Source organism: Arachis hypogaea, chromosome 6 (genome assembly GCF_003086295.3).
Source record: "Arachis hypogaea cultivar Tifrunner chromosome 6, arahy.Tifrunner.gnm2.J5K5, whole genome shotgun sequence".
In the NCBI taxonomy this organism is placed as follows: Eukaryota; Viridiplantae; Streptophyta; class Magnoliopsida; order Fabales; family Fabaceae; genus Arachis; species Arachis hypogaea.
The window spans coordinates 8,028,811-8,051,498 of NC_092041.1; the positions used below are offsets into that span (position 1 = coordinate 8,028,811).

Below are 22,688 nucleotides of genomic sequence, written 5' to 3' on the forward strand. Positions count from 1 at the left end.
ATTTGGGTATATATTGTCGATTTTAAGGTATTTTTGTTGTTGATAATTGTTTTTACTTTCCCAGGATGAAGGAAGCTAGGCTCCCATCGACGGAAGGTCACTATGACTCATCCGAAATGTAAGATCCTTTATTTGATAGAATTTCGATATCCTGATTTAATTAAATAGTATTTTTACTAAATGATGTTTATTCTGTGCTTAGAATGCCGGAGGTGAACTTAGGAAGCGAAAATGATTCTTTGTTTCAAACACAAACAGATCAAAGCAGTATAAACAAACCCACGGATAGCATGTAATTTTTTATTCTAATACCATTTACTTAATTCTTTTATTACCATCTGCTTTAATCATATATATATATTTTTAGAAAAAAAGCACTTTAATGTTTTATTCAAGAAAAAAAAGGCAAAAAAAAAAATCTGTAACTACGTAAGTTCTCAAAAAATAGAGTGTGTTTCTTTTCAATGCTTCAAGTGTATTTTGACATTATTTTGATGGATTTCAGCTTGGATCTGGAAGAAGAATCGGTTAGTGACCCAGCTCAACAGAAGATGATCATTGTTCGGATGGAGACACATTCACAATTTACAACTAAATTTCAACCTTCTAATAATCTATTTTAAGGGAGTTTTTTAACTTTTTATTTTTGTCTTGTTTAGAGTTCCGATTCAAGTATGCATTTTTCCGTCGCAGACAATAGCAGCAAGCCCTATACAAATTGAAACCATCTCTCGCAAAGTCTCCGAGTAAGAAAATTAGTGAAGAAACAATTAAAGGGTGATGAATAATATTCGGATGTATTTGATTATTATTTGGGTGTATCTCATCTGGATTGAGGTAAAATTAGTTTTTTTATAATTTAAATCCTTTTCTCTAACCCCGTAGCACTCCACAGCCCCATCAACCTGTTGAAAGTACACCCATAGTGCCATCAGCTCCTTATAAAATGTAAGTTCTATACAATATAACTCTCTTTCGATATCATTCGTTTATTCTTATTCTTATAGTATCTTATATGTAACACACATCCACCCCCTGAAGCTACTATTGCATTGATGATGATCTCCAACACAGTATCCTATGTACCAAAATAATTTCTGGTGCTATCATTCAGCCTCAGCTTCACTAATTCAAGTCAAGAAGAAACGCTGACACGAGAGGGGCAACCAACATCTAAGAAAGGAAAAAGTCCTGAGACACCAATACTAATTGAAGAATTAGAGAAGCTGGTGGAACAAATTGCAAACACTGGGGTTAAGGCAGCATTGAATTTTGCAGAGGATAAAAGTCCCTCGTTCAAAAGACAGTCTGCCGACCAAATCTTTGAAAAGTTTGAAACTCCTGCAAGGAGGAAGGAATCGTCGACCAACATGAAAGAAAAGTGCTACCTTTGGGCCACACATGGAAAGACCTACGGGGATGGAGGTTCTAATGAGTGGGAGCCGATGTGCATCCTTAATGCCAACAGCCAATGCAATTGTCAAAAATCCATTTCGTATTTTAAAAGCTAGTACATATATCGAAGCTGAGGTAATATTAGAATAAGATTAATGATTTTATTATGAGTTGTGACTGCAATATTGATTGATGTAATTAATTTGGATTTTTTATTTTTTTAGATTGTAACGTTTATCTGTCTGATTCTAAACAAACAAAATATTAGAAGATTTAAAGAAGAAATTTACTGTCTCTCCTTTACTATTGTGGTAAGCTGTATTGAACTCAATTTTGGGTATATTTATGTAATGTATTAGGTGTATTAAATATTACACAAATACTGTAGAACATAGCTATTGAAAATCATGAGGGCAGCAAGTTCTTACAACCAAAAACAAAAAAGCCATTTAACATTGAAGACTACAAAATGTTCATACCTTTTTTGGATCTGAAAAAATTGGCATTCCATCCATATGTAAATTTTCGTTTCTAAAACTTTCTATCACAATTCTTTGGTTATGTGCCAATTAAATTAAAACACTATTCAATGTGACCATATTTTAGATATTTGAACTTGTTTGCTACGCGGAGTATTGGAGGTTATGGGTGGCTGATATTAGAAAGAAAAAATTTTATATCCTTGACCCATATCACAAGACGTGTCCCTCTAAACCTAGAATGAAGCTTAATAAATTTGCTGTAAGTTGATTCTATTGTTTGTATTTTAATATTTAGGTGTATTTCTGTTCAAAATAAGGTGTAGTATGTGATTCTTTGGGTGTATTCAGGAATTAAATTTATTCTTTCTTATATTTTGCTTTGTTTTTTGTTTTTAGGGGTATGTGCTTTTCAGAATGAGGGTATATACTGGGGCACCTCTCAAGAAAGACGATCGTGAAATTGAACCACTATACATCAATATTGTAGGCCAAAAAATGAGGTATAAATCTTTCTCTCTGAAAATTGTGTTTTCTCTTGCTGTCCTATTTTAATTTGCTAATTTATTTTTGGTTTTCAGCTATGATTGTGCGGTTTATGTAATGAAATGACTTGAAATAATCGAGTCTCAAAACATTAAAAAAGGGAGCTATAACTCGAAGAATTGGACACAAGTAATTATGTTTAGAAGTATATAACTCTCTATTACTTTACTAAATTAACAGAGTTCGGTAAAATAATATTCTTTTATACTACAGGCGGAGGTGAGCCACTTTAGAGTTGAATATGTTTTGTGGATTCTGTTTCATGAGATGAATCAAGACAGAGATACAGCGATCAAGGAAAGCAAAGCAATAAGATTGTCTAAGCCATCTGCAGTGTTATTGAGTTCATATTGTCAAACAGATTCAGATGATATTAGCGATGATTAGTTTGAATGGTGTGTAGTCTTGGAATAGTTTGAACACTTTTTGTCAAATTTGTATATATTTAATCCAATCTTATTATAAATTATTTTTGCATAAATAAATTGTTTGTGCTGTATTCAAAAGATGTCAATCATAGGTTCAAAAAAATCAAGAAAAATAATAACAAAACATACTAATAGGCCTAATTACTTTCATAATATACCAAAAAATAACCGGTGTATACCAAAATTGAGTGCTTACATATTTCCATGGAAAAACCAACCAAGAGTTGTAGAAATTCAGAAATTTGAATTGTTAACTTTTTTAAGAATTGAATTGTATATGTATTGTAAATTTAAAATAAATAAATATAAACAAGACACTAATTTTCAATACAAACAGCAGCATCTGAAAATATATATAAAAAAATGTCAAAAATCATAGAATGTAGAAATACACAAAAAATTGATCGTTACACCAAAATACTGTGACTAAACACCAAAAAATCTATCCCCTGCTGCTGGATATCTGAACTGATAATTCATAACATGTCCATGATATTGGCTAGAATTTAGTTGCACCACTCATATACCATCAGAAAGGTTCAATTGGAAAAAAAACTCACATATTAGCAAAACTATTAACAAAAAAAATAAACACAATTATCCCCTATTTAAAGAACATCACTTTTACCTCGCTCAGAGCTTTCGTTTTCTTTTTTTTAGGCATTTGCAATCTGTTTGTCCAAATTTGAACCTAGTCTATTTTTGGAACATCCTCCTGTTCTCACTCTTGGAGGGCTTTGAAGCTCGTTAACGGATTCCAAGTTAGCATCTTCATGAGATAACGAACATGTCCCCTTCCTTTTGGCTTTCAGTTCTTGCAACTCAACCACGACGTTATTGTAGGCGCAGTGCAAAATGGCTGTGAGCTCCTAGAATTCTGATGCAAATTTGCATATATTTTACGAACGAAACACCAATTTGTCAAATCTCTTGCTTATTGGCTCCAACACTGGCTCGTCATGGCTGCTATTGATGTGTGTGTCTCCTCTTTACGTTCTTACTCCATCGTTCCAATATGTATCTCGGTGACATTTTGTTTACTCGTTCAAAACTTCACACGCTTAGGGCGTGACGGCATAATATCACTCTTGACTTGAATAATAAGCATTGACATTTCACTTGGGCTGCTACCGAGTCATATGTAACCACAAACTTGTTGAATGTTGAGTTGGAAACTTATTCTACAATTTCGTATACCGAATAGCCTAGAGTGGAGTTCGTTGATCTTGTTATGTAATTCACCTTCCCTCTAAATTTTGCTTGGACTTCCCTTAACTTCTAATGAGTGTACACCTGTTGAAACTGAACTTATATTGAGGATTTTGTTGCACACGGTATGACGGTGTGAAAATCTACAGCATCCGATCCTCCCTCTCTCTTTGCTCCCTGCTTCCGAGGTAATTATCGTATTGTTTGACGAATTGGATAAGTGAGCTGTTCCGTGTAATGAACTTGTTAAAAAAGATATGCATGCTTTCACTCCTTTGTGTGCTTCTCATCCCGACCCAGAAGTGGTGATCAAGATAAATTGGAATCCATATATGACGGTCTTCATAAAACTCTGCAAAAAACACCTAAATCAGAACTATAATACACCCAAAAACATGTAATTTATACATTTGTTACATATTTCAAAAGACATTACCTGAAAGTCACTTGTGTTTCACAAGACCAAACTTTATCAGAAAATCATTCTAATTCCTGTCAAATGATTCTTTGGTATGAGAGTTCCAAACAACATGGCTCATGTCTTGTTCAATTTCTAGGTGTCTCTTGCAGTCATTTAATTTGCTTGTAATCTTCTTCATGATGTGCCAAATACACCAACGGTGAATTGTTGTAGGCATACAAGCCTTGATAGCCCTTTGTATCGATGCGCATTGATCAGTGAGAATCCTTTTCAGAGCATTTCCTCCCATGCAACGAAGCCAACATTCAAATAACCATTTGAATGATTAAATATCTCCGTTTTTCATCAAAGCACATCCCAGAAGTGTTGACTGACCGTGATGATTTACCTCGACAAAAGAATAAAAAACCATATTATACTTGAAACAGATTACGACAAAACATAGTTAAAGTTGTTAAATACACCCAAGTAATAACCTTCTACACCCAAAAAAGTCCAATATACACTTCTGCTGCAGATTAATAAAACAACATTAATTCAACATCATAAATCAGAACAGCATATTACCTATTTGTATTGTAGGTAGTGTCAAATGAAATAACATCTCTGAAATACTCACAGACAGCCCTGCTCCTTGCGTCCGCCCAAAAGGCAAGCTTAATCGACTGATCATCATCGAGTTCAAGCTCGAAAAAGAAATTCTGATTCTTCTCTTTCATTCTTAATAAGTATTTGCCAAATTCTTTTGCATCCTCTAGTTCCGAAACATTCCGCACTTCTCTCGTGATGTAATTTCTTACGTCTTTTTCAATAAAATTTAACTCACGATGACGCCCGGCTGCTACCACAAATGATTGGTAAGTTTTGCTTGGTCTGATACCGGCTTCCTCGTTATTCTCTATTATACGACGCACGAACATGCTTAGTTCCATGTGCTGTTTAAGCATCTCTGCTTGATTTGCACAGCAAGGATGTGAATGATGCAACATGACCTTGAAAATTATCCAAACACCGATGTCCTTCAATACGTGTATATAAATTTTTGCGGGACAATTTAATCCTACTGAGGGGTTTGTCTTCTCCGTTGGAGATATTTTCAATTTCCATTTTCACTCTCTGCTACATGTAATCAATTGATTCTTAATTTCGTTTCCCTTCTTATTTGTGCTCGAACTCTTGTAGAAAAACTTGCAGCTTTCGAATAATACTTGTAAAATATAGCAGCATCTTCAAGGGTATTAAAAGTAATCCCAATCTTGGGAACAAACTGCTCATTAACATCACAGAGGGGCTGCAAAATACACCCAAAAAAGTCCAAAATACAGCATATTAAAACAAGCATAAAGCATAGAATGCAAATACAACTACAAAACAATCACAAAAATAACAAAAATCATATTCATAAATCATCGTCAAACAGAAACGAAAACAATTCAACTAAAAGAATAAGACAATTCAGCCTCAGTCAAATGAAAAATTAGAACATTTAAATACACTCAAACTTTCCTAAGATAACCCAAATACTCCTGATTTACACCCGAAAATCTGATATAAAATGCAGAAAAAATTCATCAGAACTAGAACATTAGATTCAATTCAAACAGTGAACAATAAACAGCAAATATCACAGGCAAGGTTCACAAAATTATTCAACTCCACAATCATAAACTACTAACAAATTATTCATATATTGGAGTTAAACCACACCTCAAGAACTTCATTGGATTCAAATTCAAAATTCACTTCGCTCTGGTTCAACTGACAATCTGAAGTTGAATCATCCATTATCTTTAAAACGATTTCAGAGCTTGATTTCAAAACGATTTCAGAAACAATGGAAATCGAGAAAAACGAACAAAAAGAACGCAGAGAGAAACACACATAAACGCCGAAGGAAAACGCAGAGAGAAATGCACGAAAGAGATTGCAGAGAGAAAGTACAAAAACATAGAAAAAATTCGAAAAAGAAAGTTATATATTTATGCGTTAATTGATTGAAAAAATCTGTTAAGAGGCGCGTGAACTAGACATGCCAGAAGAGGCGCGTTTTAGGATAAGAGATTTCTAGAACTTATAAGATTTATATAACAAAAAGACTTGTATGCGAAGATTAATTTTATTTAAAAATATTAACAAGTGCTTTAAAATAATATTAAAGAATATAACTTTCAATTAATATTAAATGTAGGTTTATGACAAACTTATATTTAAATAGCCTTGCGGACACGAATGTGTTGAGCAAAGCAAATTTATATTTTTGTGTAGCCGTTGATGCCTTGATGGGGTGTGTGGTGATAGTTACTGTTTCTCAAATACATTGTACACGGGCCAACATCCTGATTTAGGAGAATTAGACGATGCATCTTCTTTTTCCATTGGTCAATTCTTTAACAAGAAGCGTGAATCTTTGGATAATTAATAATGGGGTGTTCAAAGTAAACAGACACAAATTAAATAGCTTTCCATTCAATCTACGTCGAAAATTGATTAAAACTAAATTAATTTGAATTTAATTAAATTTTAATTTTGGTAAACCACTTCAATTAAATTGAATTTTAAAATTATTTTTAAATTTATTTAATTTAATTTAAATCACACAATAAATATAATATTATTATTTTATTATTACATTAAAAATGTTATTTATAATATATTTAATTTATTGTATATTTTTATTTTATTCACGTATTATTATTTAGCAAATATTTTATAAATTTAAAAAAATATTTATTTATTTATTTATTTTAATCAATAATAATTATGTTTCTATTATTATTTTAATATTAATAATTTAAGATTTAATATTAAAATTTATTATGTATATTTAATTTTTTTATTTGTAAAACTACAAATTCAATTCAATCTAATTCAAACTACTTGAAATTGGATCGTCTTATATTAAATTATTTTAAAAAAATTCTAATTCAAACCATATTATAAATAAAATTAATATTTAAATTAAATAAATTTTTAACTCAGAATTGATTCAAATTACATCGTAAACACCACTTAATTAATATGCTCTTTCACATCATCAAATCAGGAAGAAAAAGTAGGACCCTAATTAACTTAGGTGAAGACGAAAATAAATTTTATCAATATTGTTATAAAGTGTAATTTTTAATTATATATTCTTTAGATAGAATAAGAAAAAATATATAAAAAATATTAAATAATAAAAATTTATACTTAATAATTAATTAAAATTTTTTGAATTAAACTATTTCCATTAGAAGAGAATTCCAAACACACATTATCAACTAATTATAACTTAAAGATCGTGTTTTTTTAGAGATTAAAATTAGGATTGAGAGGCTGTAAATTAATATTATGTTTAGTAATTAAAGATTAGAATACAAAATTTTAATTTTTTAATATTTTTAAAAAATAAAAACACAAAGAACTAAAAATTTTTAAGAATGATAACTAAAACTTTAACAATATATTTTTACTAAAAATATTTAAAATACTCTTATTTTATTTATATATTTATCTTAAATTAAATAAAATATTAAAACATAATTTAATTTTATAAACTTTATACTAAACATAATATAAAAATTTATTTTAGTTTTAATCTAATCTCTATCTTACAATTTTATTTTATTTTTTTTCAAATGCAGCCAAAGAGATTATAAAATGTGCAATAGGATTAAACTCTCTAAAGTCTATTGCTTCATTTAAAATAATTTTCATAATAACTCTATGCGCCATAGCCATAATACTTAATATGATAAATTTACCATTAATAGATTAATTTAAATATTTTTATTTAATAAATATAAAATAAATATATTAAAATTTATTTTTTTTATATTTTTAATAAAAAATTGTTTTATAATTTTAATATATGTCGTAAGAGCACATGATACACAAACACAACAAAAAAAATATTACCTTGCAGTTAGGACGGATCTATATTGATAGAAGAGGGGGCATTTACCCCCACAAAGTTAAAAAAAAAGGGCTAACACTTTATTTATATATATATATATATATATCTTGTTATATTATATTTATTCTAAAATAAAATATAAATAATTTTTATATTTTATATTAAAAAAATATTTTATTAAACTTAACGTTTAATAATAATTATATTATTAAATTTGATTTAATATAAAATAAAAAATTAAATAAATAAATAAACTAAAAAAATGATAATTAATTTATTATATTAGTTAATTAGTTGATAATTAAATTAAGTTATATTAGTTTAGTCGTTGACTTAAGTAAATGTATGAATTCGAATTTCGTCTCGTATGTATAATAATTTATTGGTCTTGTTAAATGAAATTTAAATTTTTGATAGATTAATTCTTAATTTGTTGGATATTATAAAAAAAATTATACTTAAATTTTATTAAATTTTATTATATTTTTGCTTCTATAATTAAATTTTTATGAGTCCGTCATTGCAGTTGCCTAGTTGCAAGGCTTTAATTAATTAATTAATTAATTAATTAATTAATGTAGAGGATGGAACTTCGAAGTTAGAACGTTCCCCCTAGCTCGAAAGGGAAAATTTTAGTGGGCCTACTGCCCAGTGTCCATGACCTAAGACACTAATAAAACGAGCCAATCAATTTCCTTCCCAAAAATTAAAATATGAGAAATTCTTAGCGTACGGTCAATAACTCATTTGGCTTTTTTTTTAATTTAAGTTATTAAAAAAATTGTTCATGCAATATAAAATTTTAATTATTCATTGTATATTCATTTTTTATTTGAAATTAAAATAATTTTTAGAAATTATTACGTTATTAAAATGAAATTAGTGTTTTTTATCTTGATATTTTTAAAAGTTATAAAAATTGAATTTAATTGTATAATTTTTAAAATATTAGATAAATGAAGCAATCACTTATTTTAATTTCTTAACCATTATATTATATGTATATTAAAATTAACTATTAAAATTAATCATCAATATAAAATATATTAAAATATAAATATATATTAAAATAAATTAAGTTATACATATATTTATATATAAATACGTTAGTGACTAATTTTAATAGTTAATTTTAGTATATGAATAATATTTTTAATATCATAATATCAATACATGATTAGATTATTTCTACGAAAAATAAATTAAATACAAATAATTTTGGTGTTTTCTTTTTTTATGATAATTTTGTCTAAGAAAAAAAAAGTAAAAAAAAAAACCCATATATTAAAGAAAGAAAATTGAAAATGAAGGGTGGGTCACGTGTAGAAAGGGAAGAAAAGCGGAGGAAGAGGCACGCGCTACCAATTGTTTGAAGTGAGCCAAGTTGGGAGTGAGAGTCGTCATCGTTGTCCGTGAGCCCAGAGGGGAAGCACCTTCTCTCTCTCTCTCTTTTTTCATTTTTTATCTTTTCTCTGATCTTGCTTGCTTTCTTCTCATTTCTTTTCTCTCCTATTCTCTTACTGCAACCAGAAAAATAAATAAATAAATAAATAAAATAAAAGAAATGTGTCCGCCTAATCAAATGGGCGGCTCCCCCTACTCCACACCAACTCTCCTCCGCATCTAGCTCCTCAGCTTCCTTCTTCTTCTTGGTATTCTCGCTCTTTCTCTGCTGCTTCTTTTTCTTCTTTATTTATTTACTTATTAGCTACACTTGGCTTTGCTTGGTTTGGTTTACGATCCATTCATGAATGCTCACGCTGATTTTTCTTCAGATTTGTATTTTCACATCTACATTCAGCTTCGTTTCCTATCATTATTAAACTCATTCTATTTAGTTGATTATGTAACTTTGTTTCGGACCTAGATTCAATGTTTTTATTTCCATTTACCTTACGATGGGTTTTACTACCAAATGATGGGATTTGAGCTCCATGATCTCTCGTGTTTGGTCTCTCTCAGCTCATGTTTTTGTGCTTCTTCAACTTTTTTCAACTCCGGTTCATAAGTGCAAGTTAATAGTCAAATCGTGGTCTAAGTCCAAGTAAATGGTGGTAGTATAGTAGTTGTTGATTCTGAAGTTCGTATACACGGTTGTGATTGAATTGAACTGTGCTACAGACTGATAATAGTGTGTTTTGTGAAATCTGCGTTAACAATACCTGCCTTTGGTGTTGACAGATCCGTTGATAAATAGTGTAAAAGATGATGGAAGCATGTGATTGTATAGAGACACCGTATCCACCTGATGAACTTCTTGTCAAGTATCAGTATATTTCGGATGTCCTAATTGCACTCGCATATTTCTCTATTCCTGTAGAGCTGATCTATTTTGTTCAGAAATCTGCATTCTTCCCTTATAGATGGGTGCTTATGCAGTTTGGTGCTTTTATTGTTCTCTGTGGAGCAACTCATTTCATTAACCTCTGGACATTCTCTGTGCACTCCAAGGCCGTTGCCGTGGTAATGACCATCGCCAAGGTCTCGTGTGCCATTGTGTCGTGCGCAACTGCACTCATGCTTGTTCACATCATTCCTGATCTGTTGAGTGTCAAGACGCGCGAGTTGTTCCTTAAGAACAAGGCCGAAGAGCTTGATAGGGAGATGGGCCTTATTCTTACGCAGGAAGAAACCGGAAGGCACGTTAGGATGTTGACTCATGAAATTCGGAGCACACTGGACCGGCATACCATTCTCAAGACTACTCTTGTTGAGCTTGGTAGGACTTTAGGCTTGGAGGAATGTGCATTGTGGATGCCATCAAGGAGTGGTCTGAATCTGCAACTTTCCCACACTTTAACCTTCCATGTTCAAGTTGGGTCTACCGTGCCAACAAACCTTCCCATTGTCACTGAAGTTTTCAATAGCCCTCGAGCGACACGGATACCGCACACATGCCCATTGGCCAGGATTAGGCCTCTTGTGGGGAGATATGTTCCACCTGAAGTAGTTGCTGTCAGGGTGCCTCTGCTACATCTCTCGAATTTCCAAATTAATGACTGGCCTGATCTTTCAGCAAAAAGCTATGCAATAATGGTTCTCATCCTCCCTACTGACAGCGCTAGAAAGTGGCGAGACCATGAGTTGGAATTGGTTGATGTTGTTGCAGATCAGGTCTTGAGATTTCCTTTCTCTCTGTTGTCCTTGTTTTCAATTACATACTTCCGTTTCCTAATTCTAACTGCTGCTGATTCATTTACTCCTTGTTTATTGCCAAATTAATCAAATTCATTGTCAATGTCGTTGCTGGTTGATGTACTGCTCTGACTGTCATAGTAAAGTTGTTTTCAAGATATAATAATGAAGTGACTATCAACCATTAGCTACTTGGTCTCACCTTAAACAATAGCTTTGTTATGCATTTTTATCTGAATAATGACGAATTAACTCCCTGATGCTTGTGTTTAATTAATTGTGTGCTTTCTAGGAATATGCCTTTTTTTATTAGATTAAATGACCACGATTGCATATGGAAATTTCAAAGTATTTATGTTTAAGAATATATTCAACTGAATGCTAAATTCATTTTTTGTTTCTTAACAGGTAGCAGTTGCCCTTTCCCATGCTGCTATTTTGGAGGAGTCAATGCGAGCTCGTGATCAACTCATGGAACAAAATGTGGCTTTAGATTTAGCTCGACGGGAGGCAGAGATGGCTATTCACGCTCGCAATGATTTCCTTGCTGTCATGAATCATGAAATGAGGACACCAATGCATGCAATAATAGCACTGTCGTCACTTCTTTTGGAGACTGAACTGACTCCAGAGCAGAGAGTTATGATAGAGACAGTATTGAAGAGTAGTAATGTCTTAGCAACACTTATCAATGATGTTTTGGATCTTTCTCGACTGGAAGATGGTAGCCTTGAATTAGAAATGGGAAAAATCAATCTTCATGGTGTTTTGGGAGAGGTATTACCATACGATTTTCAGCCATGGGGTCTTGAAACAGCATCAAAATCATTATTTGTTCTTGAACATGACCAACACTTATGCTCTTTTCCATCTTCAATGCAGGTTGTTGAACTGATAAAGCCTATAGCATCTGTGAAAAAATTACCTATTACTTTAATTATTGCTCCTGATCTTCCTGTGCATGCCATTGGTGATGAAAAGCGACTTATGCAAACTCTATTAAATGTTGTGGGTAATGCTGTCAAATTCACTAAGGAGGGCTATGTGTCTATTAGAGCAACTGTTCCAAAACCAGACTCTTTACAAGATTGGCGACCTCCTGAGTTTTACCCAGCTTCAAGTGATGGCCATTTTTACTTACGAGTACAGGTAGTGATTGAGGCACTGAAATATGAGTCATATTATAGTTGTCTTGATGCTGACAAATAAGTTTCAGAAAGATTGCTTCTGTTCTATAACTAGGTTCTAATGTGATTGAATTCTTTTGTTATCTGCCTTGATGCCTAAAAATATGCCTACTGCCTAGAGATATATGGTTTATTTTCTTCTGCCAATTTAGCTATTCTAAGAAAAATGTTATTTTTACTCTTTCTATATTGTGCCAACACACAATCCTTTACCATTGGATGGGGGTATGATTCCACACTCCATTCAATGGTGGAGGTGTATTTACCGGCTTGGGATACGGCACAGGTGTGCGTACAAAGAACAAATCTTTGTTACCTTCTATCACCTTATGTTGTTGACCCGAGCATCCTCTTTTGTGTAGGTTAAAGATTCTGGATGTGGCATTCCTCCACAAGATATACCACATCTTTTCACCAAATTTGCTCAATCTCGGAGCGGTCCAGCTCGACCAACCAGTGGTGCAGGTCTTGGGCTTGCCATTTGTAAAAGGTAGGGGGAAAATAAACCTAAAATATAAAAATGCTGAGTTCACAAAAGTTTCTACTGGCTGCTGTTGATGTTATTTTTCGTCTATTGTTTTTGGTTTAATCTTGTTGTTGACTATTGTCAAAAACTCAAAAATGATTCAGATTTGTGAATCTCATGGGAGGGCACATATGGATTGAGAGCGAAGGCATGGACAAAGGGACCACAGCTACATTCATAATTAAACTTGGGATTAGTGGCAATCCCGATTTGGTGGATCGTCAAGCTGCAAACAGAGGGCAAGCATATAGTGGAAGTGGAGGCCTAGCTAGATTCAAGGCCTTCGCCAAAGATGAAGACGCAGGTTTTGCCGGTCGACGGAATCAAAGAAGTTTTTAAAATGAAAAACAACAAAATTACTTAACCTTCATTTTGGATAAGCCAAATTGTATAACAAAATTTGCGGCTATATAGATTAGGATTATTTACTTATCCAGGCAAGCTTCTAACAAACGGGCCGTGTAAGAAGTCGTATCATATTAATTTGCATACAATATAGAGAAACAAAGTTTAGAGATATTCCCTTTTGTATATAGCTTGGTTTATTTTCCGTTTCGGAAATTTCAAAATATGATTTTAGCGAAACAGCTTTTACGAAATTCCTGAATCCGGAAGAGCCATATTCGCTACATGTAAATAAATATCCAAACGTTTATTTGTCAAATACCGTGCTTATTTTGTTGGTGGACTCTGCTTTATTAAATTAAAACGAAATAATCTTGATGTAGGGAATACATTTTTTTATAGTGTTGCGCGGAAGGAGATACTGCGGGAAGGGAGTACCAATTACAGGGTTCTTATTCCTTTGCCTTAATCACACAATTTCCCGTCATTGCCGGTGGGATTGTTAAATCGAGTCAATCACCTACCAATTTTATCTTCAAGCGTAACGTTAACACTCAATTTTGATTTAAACTTCACCAAGAAGGGGAAAAAAACAGAACCGCCTGCTGGATACAATTCTCGCTATAAAATTACTTGTATTCAGTGATGTTACGTTACATTTCCTATCATGCATTACAGAGTTGTAACTTCTAATGTTCTTTTTAATCTGAGGAGTAAATGTCATAGCAAAATGCACCAGAAAGCGTGAAAGACCTCATTTCAAACATTATTGAATTACCCTTATCGTCAATATGATTCAACTCAATCCAATTTAACTACGAGGGCTGGAGATTTCCCAAAAAACACCATAGTTCATTTATGTTTTATAGCCATATCTGTCAGTATATAACTCTTTCCACCAGAAACTAATTAATTGAGTTGAACATTCAGAATCAAGATCGGCATCGGATTAGAAAGTAGAATCGGTAACACGTATTTTCAAAACAGAGACCTTCATACGAAGACGGTAAATATCAGCTTAAAAAAAGGAATTCGGAAACAAGTTCATTTACTTGAAAACTAAACAATGTCTAAACCAACAGAAACTCGTCAAAACTATTTTAAAACAGACACTATTGATACCAGTCCGACAAAATATTGTATCAGCCCAAATCAGAATAAGGACTTCACTTCTTGGATTTCTTTGTTGCTCTGCATAAAAGAAAAAATATATAGTTAACATCACTCATAACACCACAAAGCTGAAAATACAAGGCAAAAAGAAGTTACAATACTCACTGGGCAGGCTGTGATGCTGTAGCAGGTGCAGGAGTGGGTGCAGGCTTCTCTCCAGGACCCTAACATTTTGCAAAGACAACAAATAGAATGGTAGAAAAAGGTTAAAAAATCTTGATAATCAGAGTTCATTGGAAATACATGTTAACTAGGTAAATAAAAGTTTCACAATATAGAGCATTTAAATATCTTGTGATGGACACCAGAAATCTCACCTGGGCCAATCGCTCCTCCCTACGAGCAATCTTCCTTTCTCTGCTGGCCTTGTTCTTAGCACGCTTGGCCTCAAACTGGTCAGACAGGGTCTTCTCTCTTGCCTTCTCAGCCTTGGACTTGTGAATGCTCTCCATCAGCACTCTCTTGTTCTTGAAAACATTACCCTTAACCTTCATGTACATGTCATGGTACATGTGCTTGTCAATCTTCTTGGATTCCCTGTACTTGCGGAGCAGGCGTCTGAGAACACGCATTCTCCTCATCCAAAGAACCTTAGTTGGAAGCCTTGCCTCCCTGGTACCCTTACGCTTACCTATTGGTATCAAGATCAACACAATATAAGTAGCCAAGCTAAACATTGCCACACTAAGATCAGAGAACCATTCATCTGAGGCATACTTCAGAAATGTTTAATACAATCTCAACAAAAAACAATCTATTATCTCAAAGTATTTTGCAAAGTAATTACACTACTCTCTCTTCAGATGATATGATATGAAAGTATGAAACACAATAAAACCTCAACAGTTATTTTCTTTGTAGAATTTCCAAATCTATCGATATTTACATAAAGTACTAGAAATGACAATATCACTAATCATCCATGGGCTACACCATCTTTGATATTTGCTGAGTATAAGGTTTAGGAATAAATACCATAGCCAGAGTGACGTCCTTTCCTCTTGGCTTCCTTCATCCTACGGGCACGTGAACGGGAGTGAATCTTGGTGGGTTTCCTGATAATGAAACCATCCTTAACCAGCTTCCTTATATTTTGACCTGAAAAATCAAAATCCACGTTATGCATACACCTACAGCTACCTTTGTATAAAAGGATTTATAATCACAGGTTGATAAAGGTACATCGGTCTCCCCCATGGCTCTAGCTGAAGAATAGTTCAATAAAAACTTCAAAAACTTTCAAATCCGATACGAAATACAAGCATCTTATAGTTCGCTGTTTCAAGGTTAAACAAAACCAGAAGCTAAAAATGAAAATTTCATACGAATAGAAAGATCGAAAAATAAAGAACAATTGAGGATGATGTGGTTTACGGGAATTGGCCATGGAGATTTCATTGACTTCATTGGGGTCAAGCCAAACCTTCCCTCTGCCACACTTGAGGACGCTAGCCGCAAGGCGCTTCTGCAGTTTCAGAGACACCATTTTGCTCCACTCTCTCTGGTTGCTGCTGCCGATACGAGTTTTGTGGAAGAGACGAATGGAAAACCCTAGTTCCCTTCTTTTATAAATTGGATTGGATAGCAATCTTTTGGGCCTTACGGTGCCGTGTGGCCCACGAAACATTTGATGATTCCTGGGTTTGGGCCAACCTATAGTTTCTATTCTGGATTTTTTATACAAATATATATATAAATAAAACTTATTTTCCTATTTTGGGCCTTAGCCCGTCTGTTCACAAAATGTAATATTAGTTCCCTCCCAAGTCCCAACTCCACTAAGTAGAAAACCGAGAATCTGAATCCGAAGAACATGAATAATAAACTGCACTTCTGACCACAAAAGGTGGGGAAAAAAAAGTCCATCTGCGCTAGCGCTACTTTGTTTCTTAATAATACAAGTGACAAATAAAAATAAATATATAACAAACTCTGAATGAACTTTAACTTTTTTTTTTATTCTTTTAAACATAAATTAATATGGATACTAAACAAGTAACAACATATAATATATAAATATATTGATATTGATTGTGTTATATCTTAATTTTTTCACTTATTCATTTAAATTAAAAAAATAAAAAATAACACAATCAATATTAATATATTTATATCATATATTATTATTGTTTAGTATCAATATCAATTCATACTTAAAAGAATAAAATAAATAAAAATTCATTAAGATTTATTATATATTTATTTTTTGTTACTTATATTATTAAGAAACAAAGTAGTGCGGTGGCAAGAGAAGTGTGCTACATGCATGTTAAACCTGCGCCGGTCAACTGTAGCCTGAAATGTTAATAGATTAATTTTTAACGGATTTGACCACTATTGATCAGTTCATCGCGGGTGTATCGTAAACTAATGTCAGTTAATTGTAATTTGAAGTACGAACCGATTAATTTTTAATGAATTTAACCACCATTGATTAATTTAAATGTCAGTTCGATTTTGATAACTATAAATGTTAACACAAACTAAATTTAGGAATGATGAGAAACACTAAACGCAGACGAAATAAAATCTTTAGCCATTTCTCACCCGATACACGCAAATAGACAGTGAATAATAATAATAATAATAATAATAATAATAATAATAATAATAATAATAATAATAAAAATATTTCTATAAAATATATTGACCTTTTAAATTAGAGTAAAAAAATATGATGTTTATTTATCTGCTTAAGATTTTTTTCGACATTTTGTTCCATTCATTTTTTTAATACCCTTTCACTTTTATCAAATTATTCTAACTTTGAAATTGTTTAAAAATATTGTAACCATTCTTTCTGCGTGCAAGTCTCTCCCCTCCACCATATATACAGGGTAAATTATGAAAGGGATTGGATTTTTATTATTATTTCTTTTATTTTTAGTCTTCTATTTTTTAAATTTAATAAAAAAATAAAAAATAAAAATAATAAATATCTTATTTTTTAATATTTATTTCGAATTTTATATTATATATATATATTTGCGTCTAAGATCTTATAAAAAAATTGAATAATTTTAATTATAACGATCAATTTAAATAGTATGTTCATCATCTACTATTCTTAATTGAGTATTACAATTAGCATGTTTATCATCTACTTACCACTCATTTAAAATTATATTAGTGAATGAATTCATAATAAACACGAAAATTAAAAATTATATTATACATGCATAATATAATGTGTACCATTAATTAAATTAAATTAAGATATTCGAATATTCTTCCATAAATGAAAAACTAAAGTCATTTTTTACATGTTAATTATTAATGTTAAGAAGTTTCTTAATGTTATATTACATAACAAAAACCACTTATATTAATTTGTTATTGAGCTTATATATTGTCAGTACCTGTCTAACACTAATAATATAGTAATAATTGTGTAATATAATAGACTCTATATCAAATTGTAAGCTAAAAATATAATTATATAGAGATATTTAAATTTATAATACACACTTAAATATAGTTATACTAATATAAAATTTATAACTAAATATAATAAAGTTGGGTCGGTCATATAATATACTAACTATACAAAAAAAAAGAATTAAAGTTTAACGATAGAAAAATTACATGATTAAACACATCTATAATTCAACACCCCTAAGTATATCCATCTCAAATAGATATATCGATACAGTCTTGAATATACAAATATCTCCAACTTGCAACTAAACTAAAAGTAGAATATTCTATTAGTGGAAGAGTCATGACCAATTATAGTTCATACGGTTCCAACACCAAAAAATTTGAGCTCATCGTATAAAGTAACAGGAATATACTACACAATAAATAAGCACATTGGATTATATCTAGATAAAATTAGTTGATACAACAAAGAAAATGAATGATACATTAATCTAGTATACATATATAGACCACTACCTAATTGATAAAAGTTGAGAATTCTCTCAAAGGATTTTTTGGGATTCATTGGTCTGAAAAATTATCCATAAGCTCTACTTCATTTTAGACATCGTCCTCGACTTAACTGTACCAACAACATCCAATCCGTATAACACAATAGATTTAAACATGAAACATAAAAAAAATGACAAAAATAATAAAAATTCTAACATTTCATTGTATAATACATTGAAATTCTTGAAAAATATAATTGAGATGTATGATTCATTAATGATTTACATAAATAAATTACATCAAATAATACCTACATGAATACATACTTAGTATAATAAACACATTACTAAAATTATGATACATTAGATAACCTAAAAAAAACTAAAGACATGTATACATGGACTATCTATCAATTCACCAAAAATATAAATGGATTATAAATAAAGATTTAGAAACCTACTCAAAAGACACAATAAATTAAAAAACTAATTCAATAAATTAAGTTACTAAAATTTTTTAGTTTTGACCATCATTATTAGTATGTAATTATCAAACAATTTAGAACCTTAATTTTACAAAAAAAAAAAAAGCCCAACCACTTTATGTCTAGGCTTTCTTATAATAATAAAAAATTTAATTTAAAGAACAAACATAATGGGAGAATTTTCTAGACACTATTTCATTTATATAAAAAGATTATAATTAAGTAAAATAAATTTATGAAATGAAGATTTAAACTAAAATAGATACCTTCACTAAAATCAAAACATAATATCAAGTTATCTTTGTTAAAAAGAAGAAAAAATACGACCAATTATATATATCGCTTTATCATATAGATTAAGATTATTTTCATATGCTGAAGGTTTTTTTAATGAAGTGGTTGTTTGTCTATAATTATCACAAAGTGACTTCTTAATATTCAATGTATAAATATGCTAATATGCATATATATTAAATTCATAGTATTTTTAAAAATAAAAAAAGTTAAGATATCCCTCATTGCTTTTTGTGAAATCAAAACAAAAAAAAAGTTTGAAGATTCAAGACTAGCTTCTCTTAGAGCAGAAATAACCTAAAATATAAATATGTGGATTCAAAATATCTCTAGTGAATAGCCAATCACGTTCATCAATAGCGATTATTCTTATAATGCAAGATCAATACTAAGTGTTCTCTCTAAATCACTAAGCAAAACAATAACACAAACATCACCCAAATATATGAACTTGTCAACTATAAATGTTGGTTGCTGTTTATATTGATTTCTAGTATTATTTAAATTATTAATTTTTACTGAATTGATAAATTGTTACAGCAGGTAAAAGTGCGTTACTTGCAATTAATCATATTTTTCATTTTTTGAGTACAATTTTGTATATAACCTGTTCAAAGAGGATAAAGTCATAAAACAAATTACTTATGCTGCTATTCAATCAAATCATAAAGCAATGGGATAATCTAATAGTTGAAAAAGGATATCAGCCATAACTAGATGTAATTATATCACTCATAAATTTTTTTATTACAAATAAAATTAAAATATTTAAAATATAAGAGATAACTCACAATACTATTAACATTCATCGTCTTTGACAATCCAAAAAACAAAAGAAACCCATTAGAACTTGCGCTTGTAGTTGCATACTTAATTAAATGAATGACAAAACGAAAACTTAACCCCAAATTAAAATTATAATTTCAAGCACAAAATGATATCTAACATAAATACATATCGAGATATACAAAGTTATTTTCTGAAATCTACAAAGATAAATTACTTTCTTAAATTGAAAATAAATTAAAATAATGCAGAATTTTTTCGCTTGACTTTGAAAACCGAACAATAAAAAAATTATACTATAATATCTAAATTATATTCTATTTAATGAGTCAATCATATAATTATACAATCCTATTAAAACTCAAACTTCATGATCTTTAAGTATCTTGTGCTGATAAATTTAATAAAAATCAAATTGAACTATTATTAGGATAACTAATTAAATTAGATCCTAAGAATTAAATTATCTAATTTTATGTTTAAAAAAATTACAAGAGCACATAAGATAAAATTACCAAAACAAAAAATTCATGAGGGTTCATAAGTAATTTATATAGAAAAATAACGAATTTATAGAAGAATAAAAATGCATAAGAATTACATATTAAATAGATTTTAAAATAATATATAATCAACCCAGATTTTAGAAATTTTTTTTATAAATAACATTCATGGATCATGGTTATTCTGATTAAAAATTATTTTCAAATAATACTTTAATCCTGATTTTGATTTTACCTTTTAAAGATTCACATAAAATTGTCTGCGAGTAAAAATAAGTTTTGGCGAGTATAATTCTTTAGTTGTTAAAGTTTATCTCTAAGACTTGTTAATAGTCATAAATAATAACACACACACGTTAAAGAAAATGAGTCTTTTTCTTATGATTAATATCATCTAATGACACGGCTAGAAAATGAGATAGTATCACTAAAATTTAAAATTATCACTAACTTCACATGCTACATAATAAGAAAAAAATTATATAAAATTATAAATATATATTAACAAAATAGTAGCCAAAATAAAAAGTTGAATAATAATAAAAAATATAATTATGGATTTTCAAAAGAAATATATTGCCTTTTTTAATATTGTGGTTTGAATTTAAGTTTAGCTGAAGCTACTTATGCTTTTCAATTATATCAGACTTTGTACTCTAGAATTTAAGAGAAAAAAATTGATAAATTATTATGAAGAACGCCAAAAAAAAATTATAGAAAGAAAGAATACAAATTAAAACAACTACATCATTTTTAAATGTTTTGACAAGATAAATATATAAATTTAATATGAAAAAATTAAAAAAATACTTAGTCAAAAAGGAATAAAAAAAATGTCTATAAACTTCAGATAAATGCCATCAGAAACTATTAAACATTCACATATTTTTTGTTTTGTTAATCTTTATATATTAATATAAACAATGAATATTAGCATGAAATTTACAAAGCTACTATTTGATATATTGATTATTAGGCTTGGGAGTCATTTATTTATTGATGATAGACAATTCACTTTTTTTAAAGTTAGCCTGACATTATTAAGAGATATAAAATATAATCCTGCTTAAAAAATTATTGTGGAATTTCATGGTCTAATAAAATATTATGAAGAGTAACAGCTTCTGCTAACTCAAAAACTAAGCTATGATGAGAATTTTTTTAATTCTTGTACACTATAGAGAATTGATCAAGAAGAAAACGTGACTAGAAATTAAATTTATTGATAAAGACTCATTGGATGTTTTCTTCACACCTTCAACGAGTTTTAGAATACTATTATAGATTCAATTTACTACAAAAATATGTAATTCGAATTTGATGAATTCGATTTACATAGATATATAAATTTAGACATGTACTATCTTTTTTCACTTTGGAGGATACACATAAATTTGGTTTTCAAATAATTTATTGGGATGAATTACCCAAATTTTATACAATAATAATATCAATTTTTTTATGCAATTTTATTTTATTGTAATTTAAATATTATTATTATTATTATTATTATTATTATTATTATTATTATTATTATTATTATTATTATTATTATTATTATTCACCATTGTTCATTTCGCGTGGGTTACAGATAAAAGAGGTAAATACTAAATCGGTACCCGAAAAATTCTAAGGCTGATAAAATGGTACATAACTTTTGTTATTGACAAAATAATCCTTAAAAGATTTTAAAATTTGACAAACGTGCTCTCGAGCTTGCCGGAGCACATCTCCAGCAAGCAGGCTGTTGACGTAGCCATCGTATTTTGCTGTGATGGCAAAAACCCTCCCCAACACTAATCCCTCCCCTCCCTAACGCACTTCGCTTCCTCCTTCCCAATGCACTCTCCCCTTTCCCCTCCCGAATGCACTCCCCCCCTCCTCCACACTCTCTCCCTTCTCATTTTCACACATATACTAAAAGTTATAAGCAACAAACTACCAAGAATTCTAGTCCACATGAGAATGGCTAAATGTCAGTGTAAAAGGTTCCTAAACCCAGAAAGATC

At 30.4% G+C, this 22,688-nt stretch overlaps 2 protein-coding genes across 2 annotated transcripts; one reads left to right on the forward strand and one right to left on the reverse strand.

Annotated features, from left to right (window-relative positions):
- The first annotated feature begins 9,681 nt into the window (after positions 1-9,681).
- Positions 9,682-13,885, forward strand: LOC112695773 (ethylene response sensor 1). The gene is made up of 6 exons (XM_025748241.3): positions 9,682-10,025; positions 10,555-11,487; positions 11,917-12,285; positions 12,391-12,657; positions 13,058-13,185; positions 13,326-13,885. The coding sequence occupies exons 2-6, from the start codon at positions 10,579-10,581 to the stop codon at positions 13,558-13,560; spliced, it is 1,908 nt and encodes a 635-aa protein (XP_025604026.1). The 5' UTR covers positions 9,682-10,025; positions 10,555-10,578; the 3' UTR covers positions 13,561-13,885.
- Positions 13,886-14,541: 656 nt separating this feature from the next.
- On the reverse strand, positions 14,542-16,297 carry LOC112695774 (large ribosomal subunit protein eL19y). Its single transcript, XM_025748242.3, has 5 exons — positions 16,114-16,297; positions 15,715-15,837; positions 15,057-15,370; positions 14,845-14,903; positions 14,542-14,757 (listed from the first exon to the last, which is right to left on the reverse strand). The coding sequence occupies exons 1-5, from the start codon at positions 16,223-16,225 to the stop codon at positions 14,733-14,735; spliced, it is 633 nt and encodes a 210-aa protein (XP_025604027.1). The 5' UTR covers positions 16,226-16,297; the 3' UTR covers positions 14,542-14,732.
- Positions 16,298-22,688: the final 6,391 nt, after the last annotated feature.

Coding starts and splice junctions, on each gene's coding strand:
- LOC112695773 (XM_025748241.3), top strand. CDS start 10,579: ATGATGGAAGCATGTGATTGTATAGAGACACCGTATCCACCTGATGAA. Junction 12,658..13,057: donor ATTTTTACTTACGAGTACAG/GTAGTGATTGAG, acceptor TCTTTTGTGTAG/GTTAAAGATTCTGGATGTGG. Junction 13,186..13,325: donor GGGCTTGCCATTTGTAAAAG/GTAGGGGGAAAA, acceptor AAAATGATTCAG/ATTTGTGAATCTCATGGGAG.
- LOC112695774 (XM_025748242.3), bottom strand. CDS start 16,225: ATGGTGTCTCTGAAACTGCAGAAGCGCCTTGCGGCTAGCGTCCTCAAG. Junction 15,371..15,714: donor AGGACGTCACTCTGGCTATG/GTATTTATTCCT, acceptor TGATACCAATAG/GTAAGCGTAAGGGTACCAGG. Junction 14,758..14,844: donor ACAGCATCACAGCCTGCCCA/GTGAGTATTGTA, acceptor TCTTTTATGCAG/AGCAACAAAGAAATCCAAGA.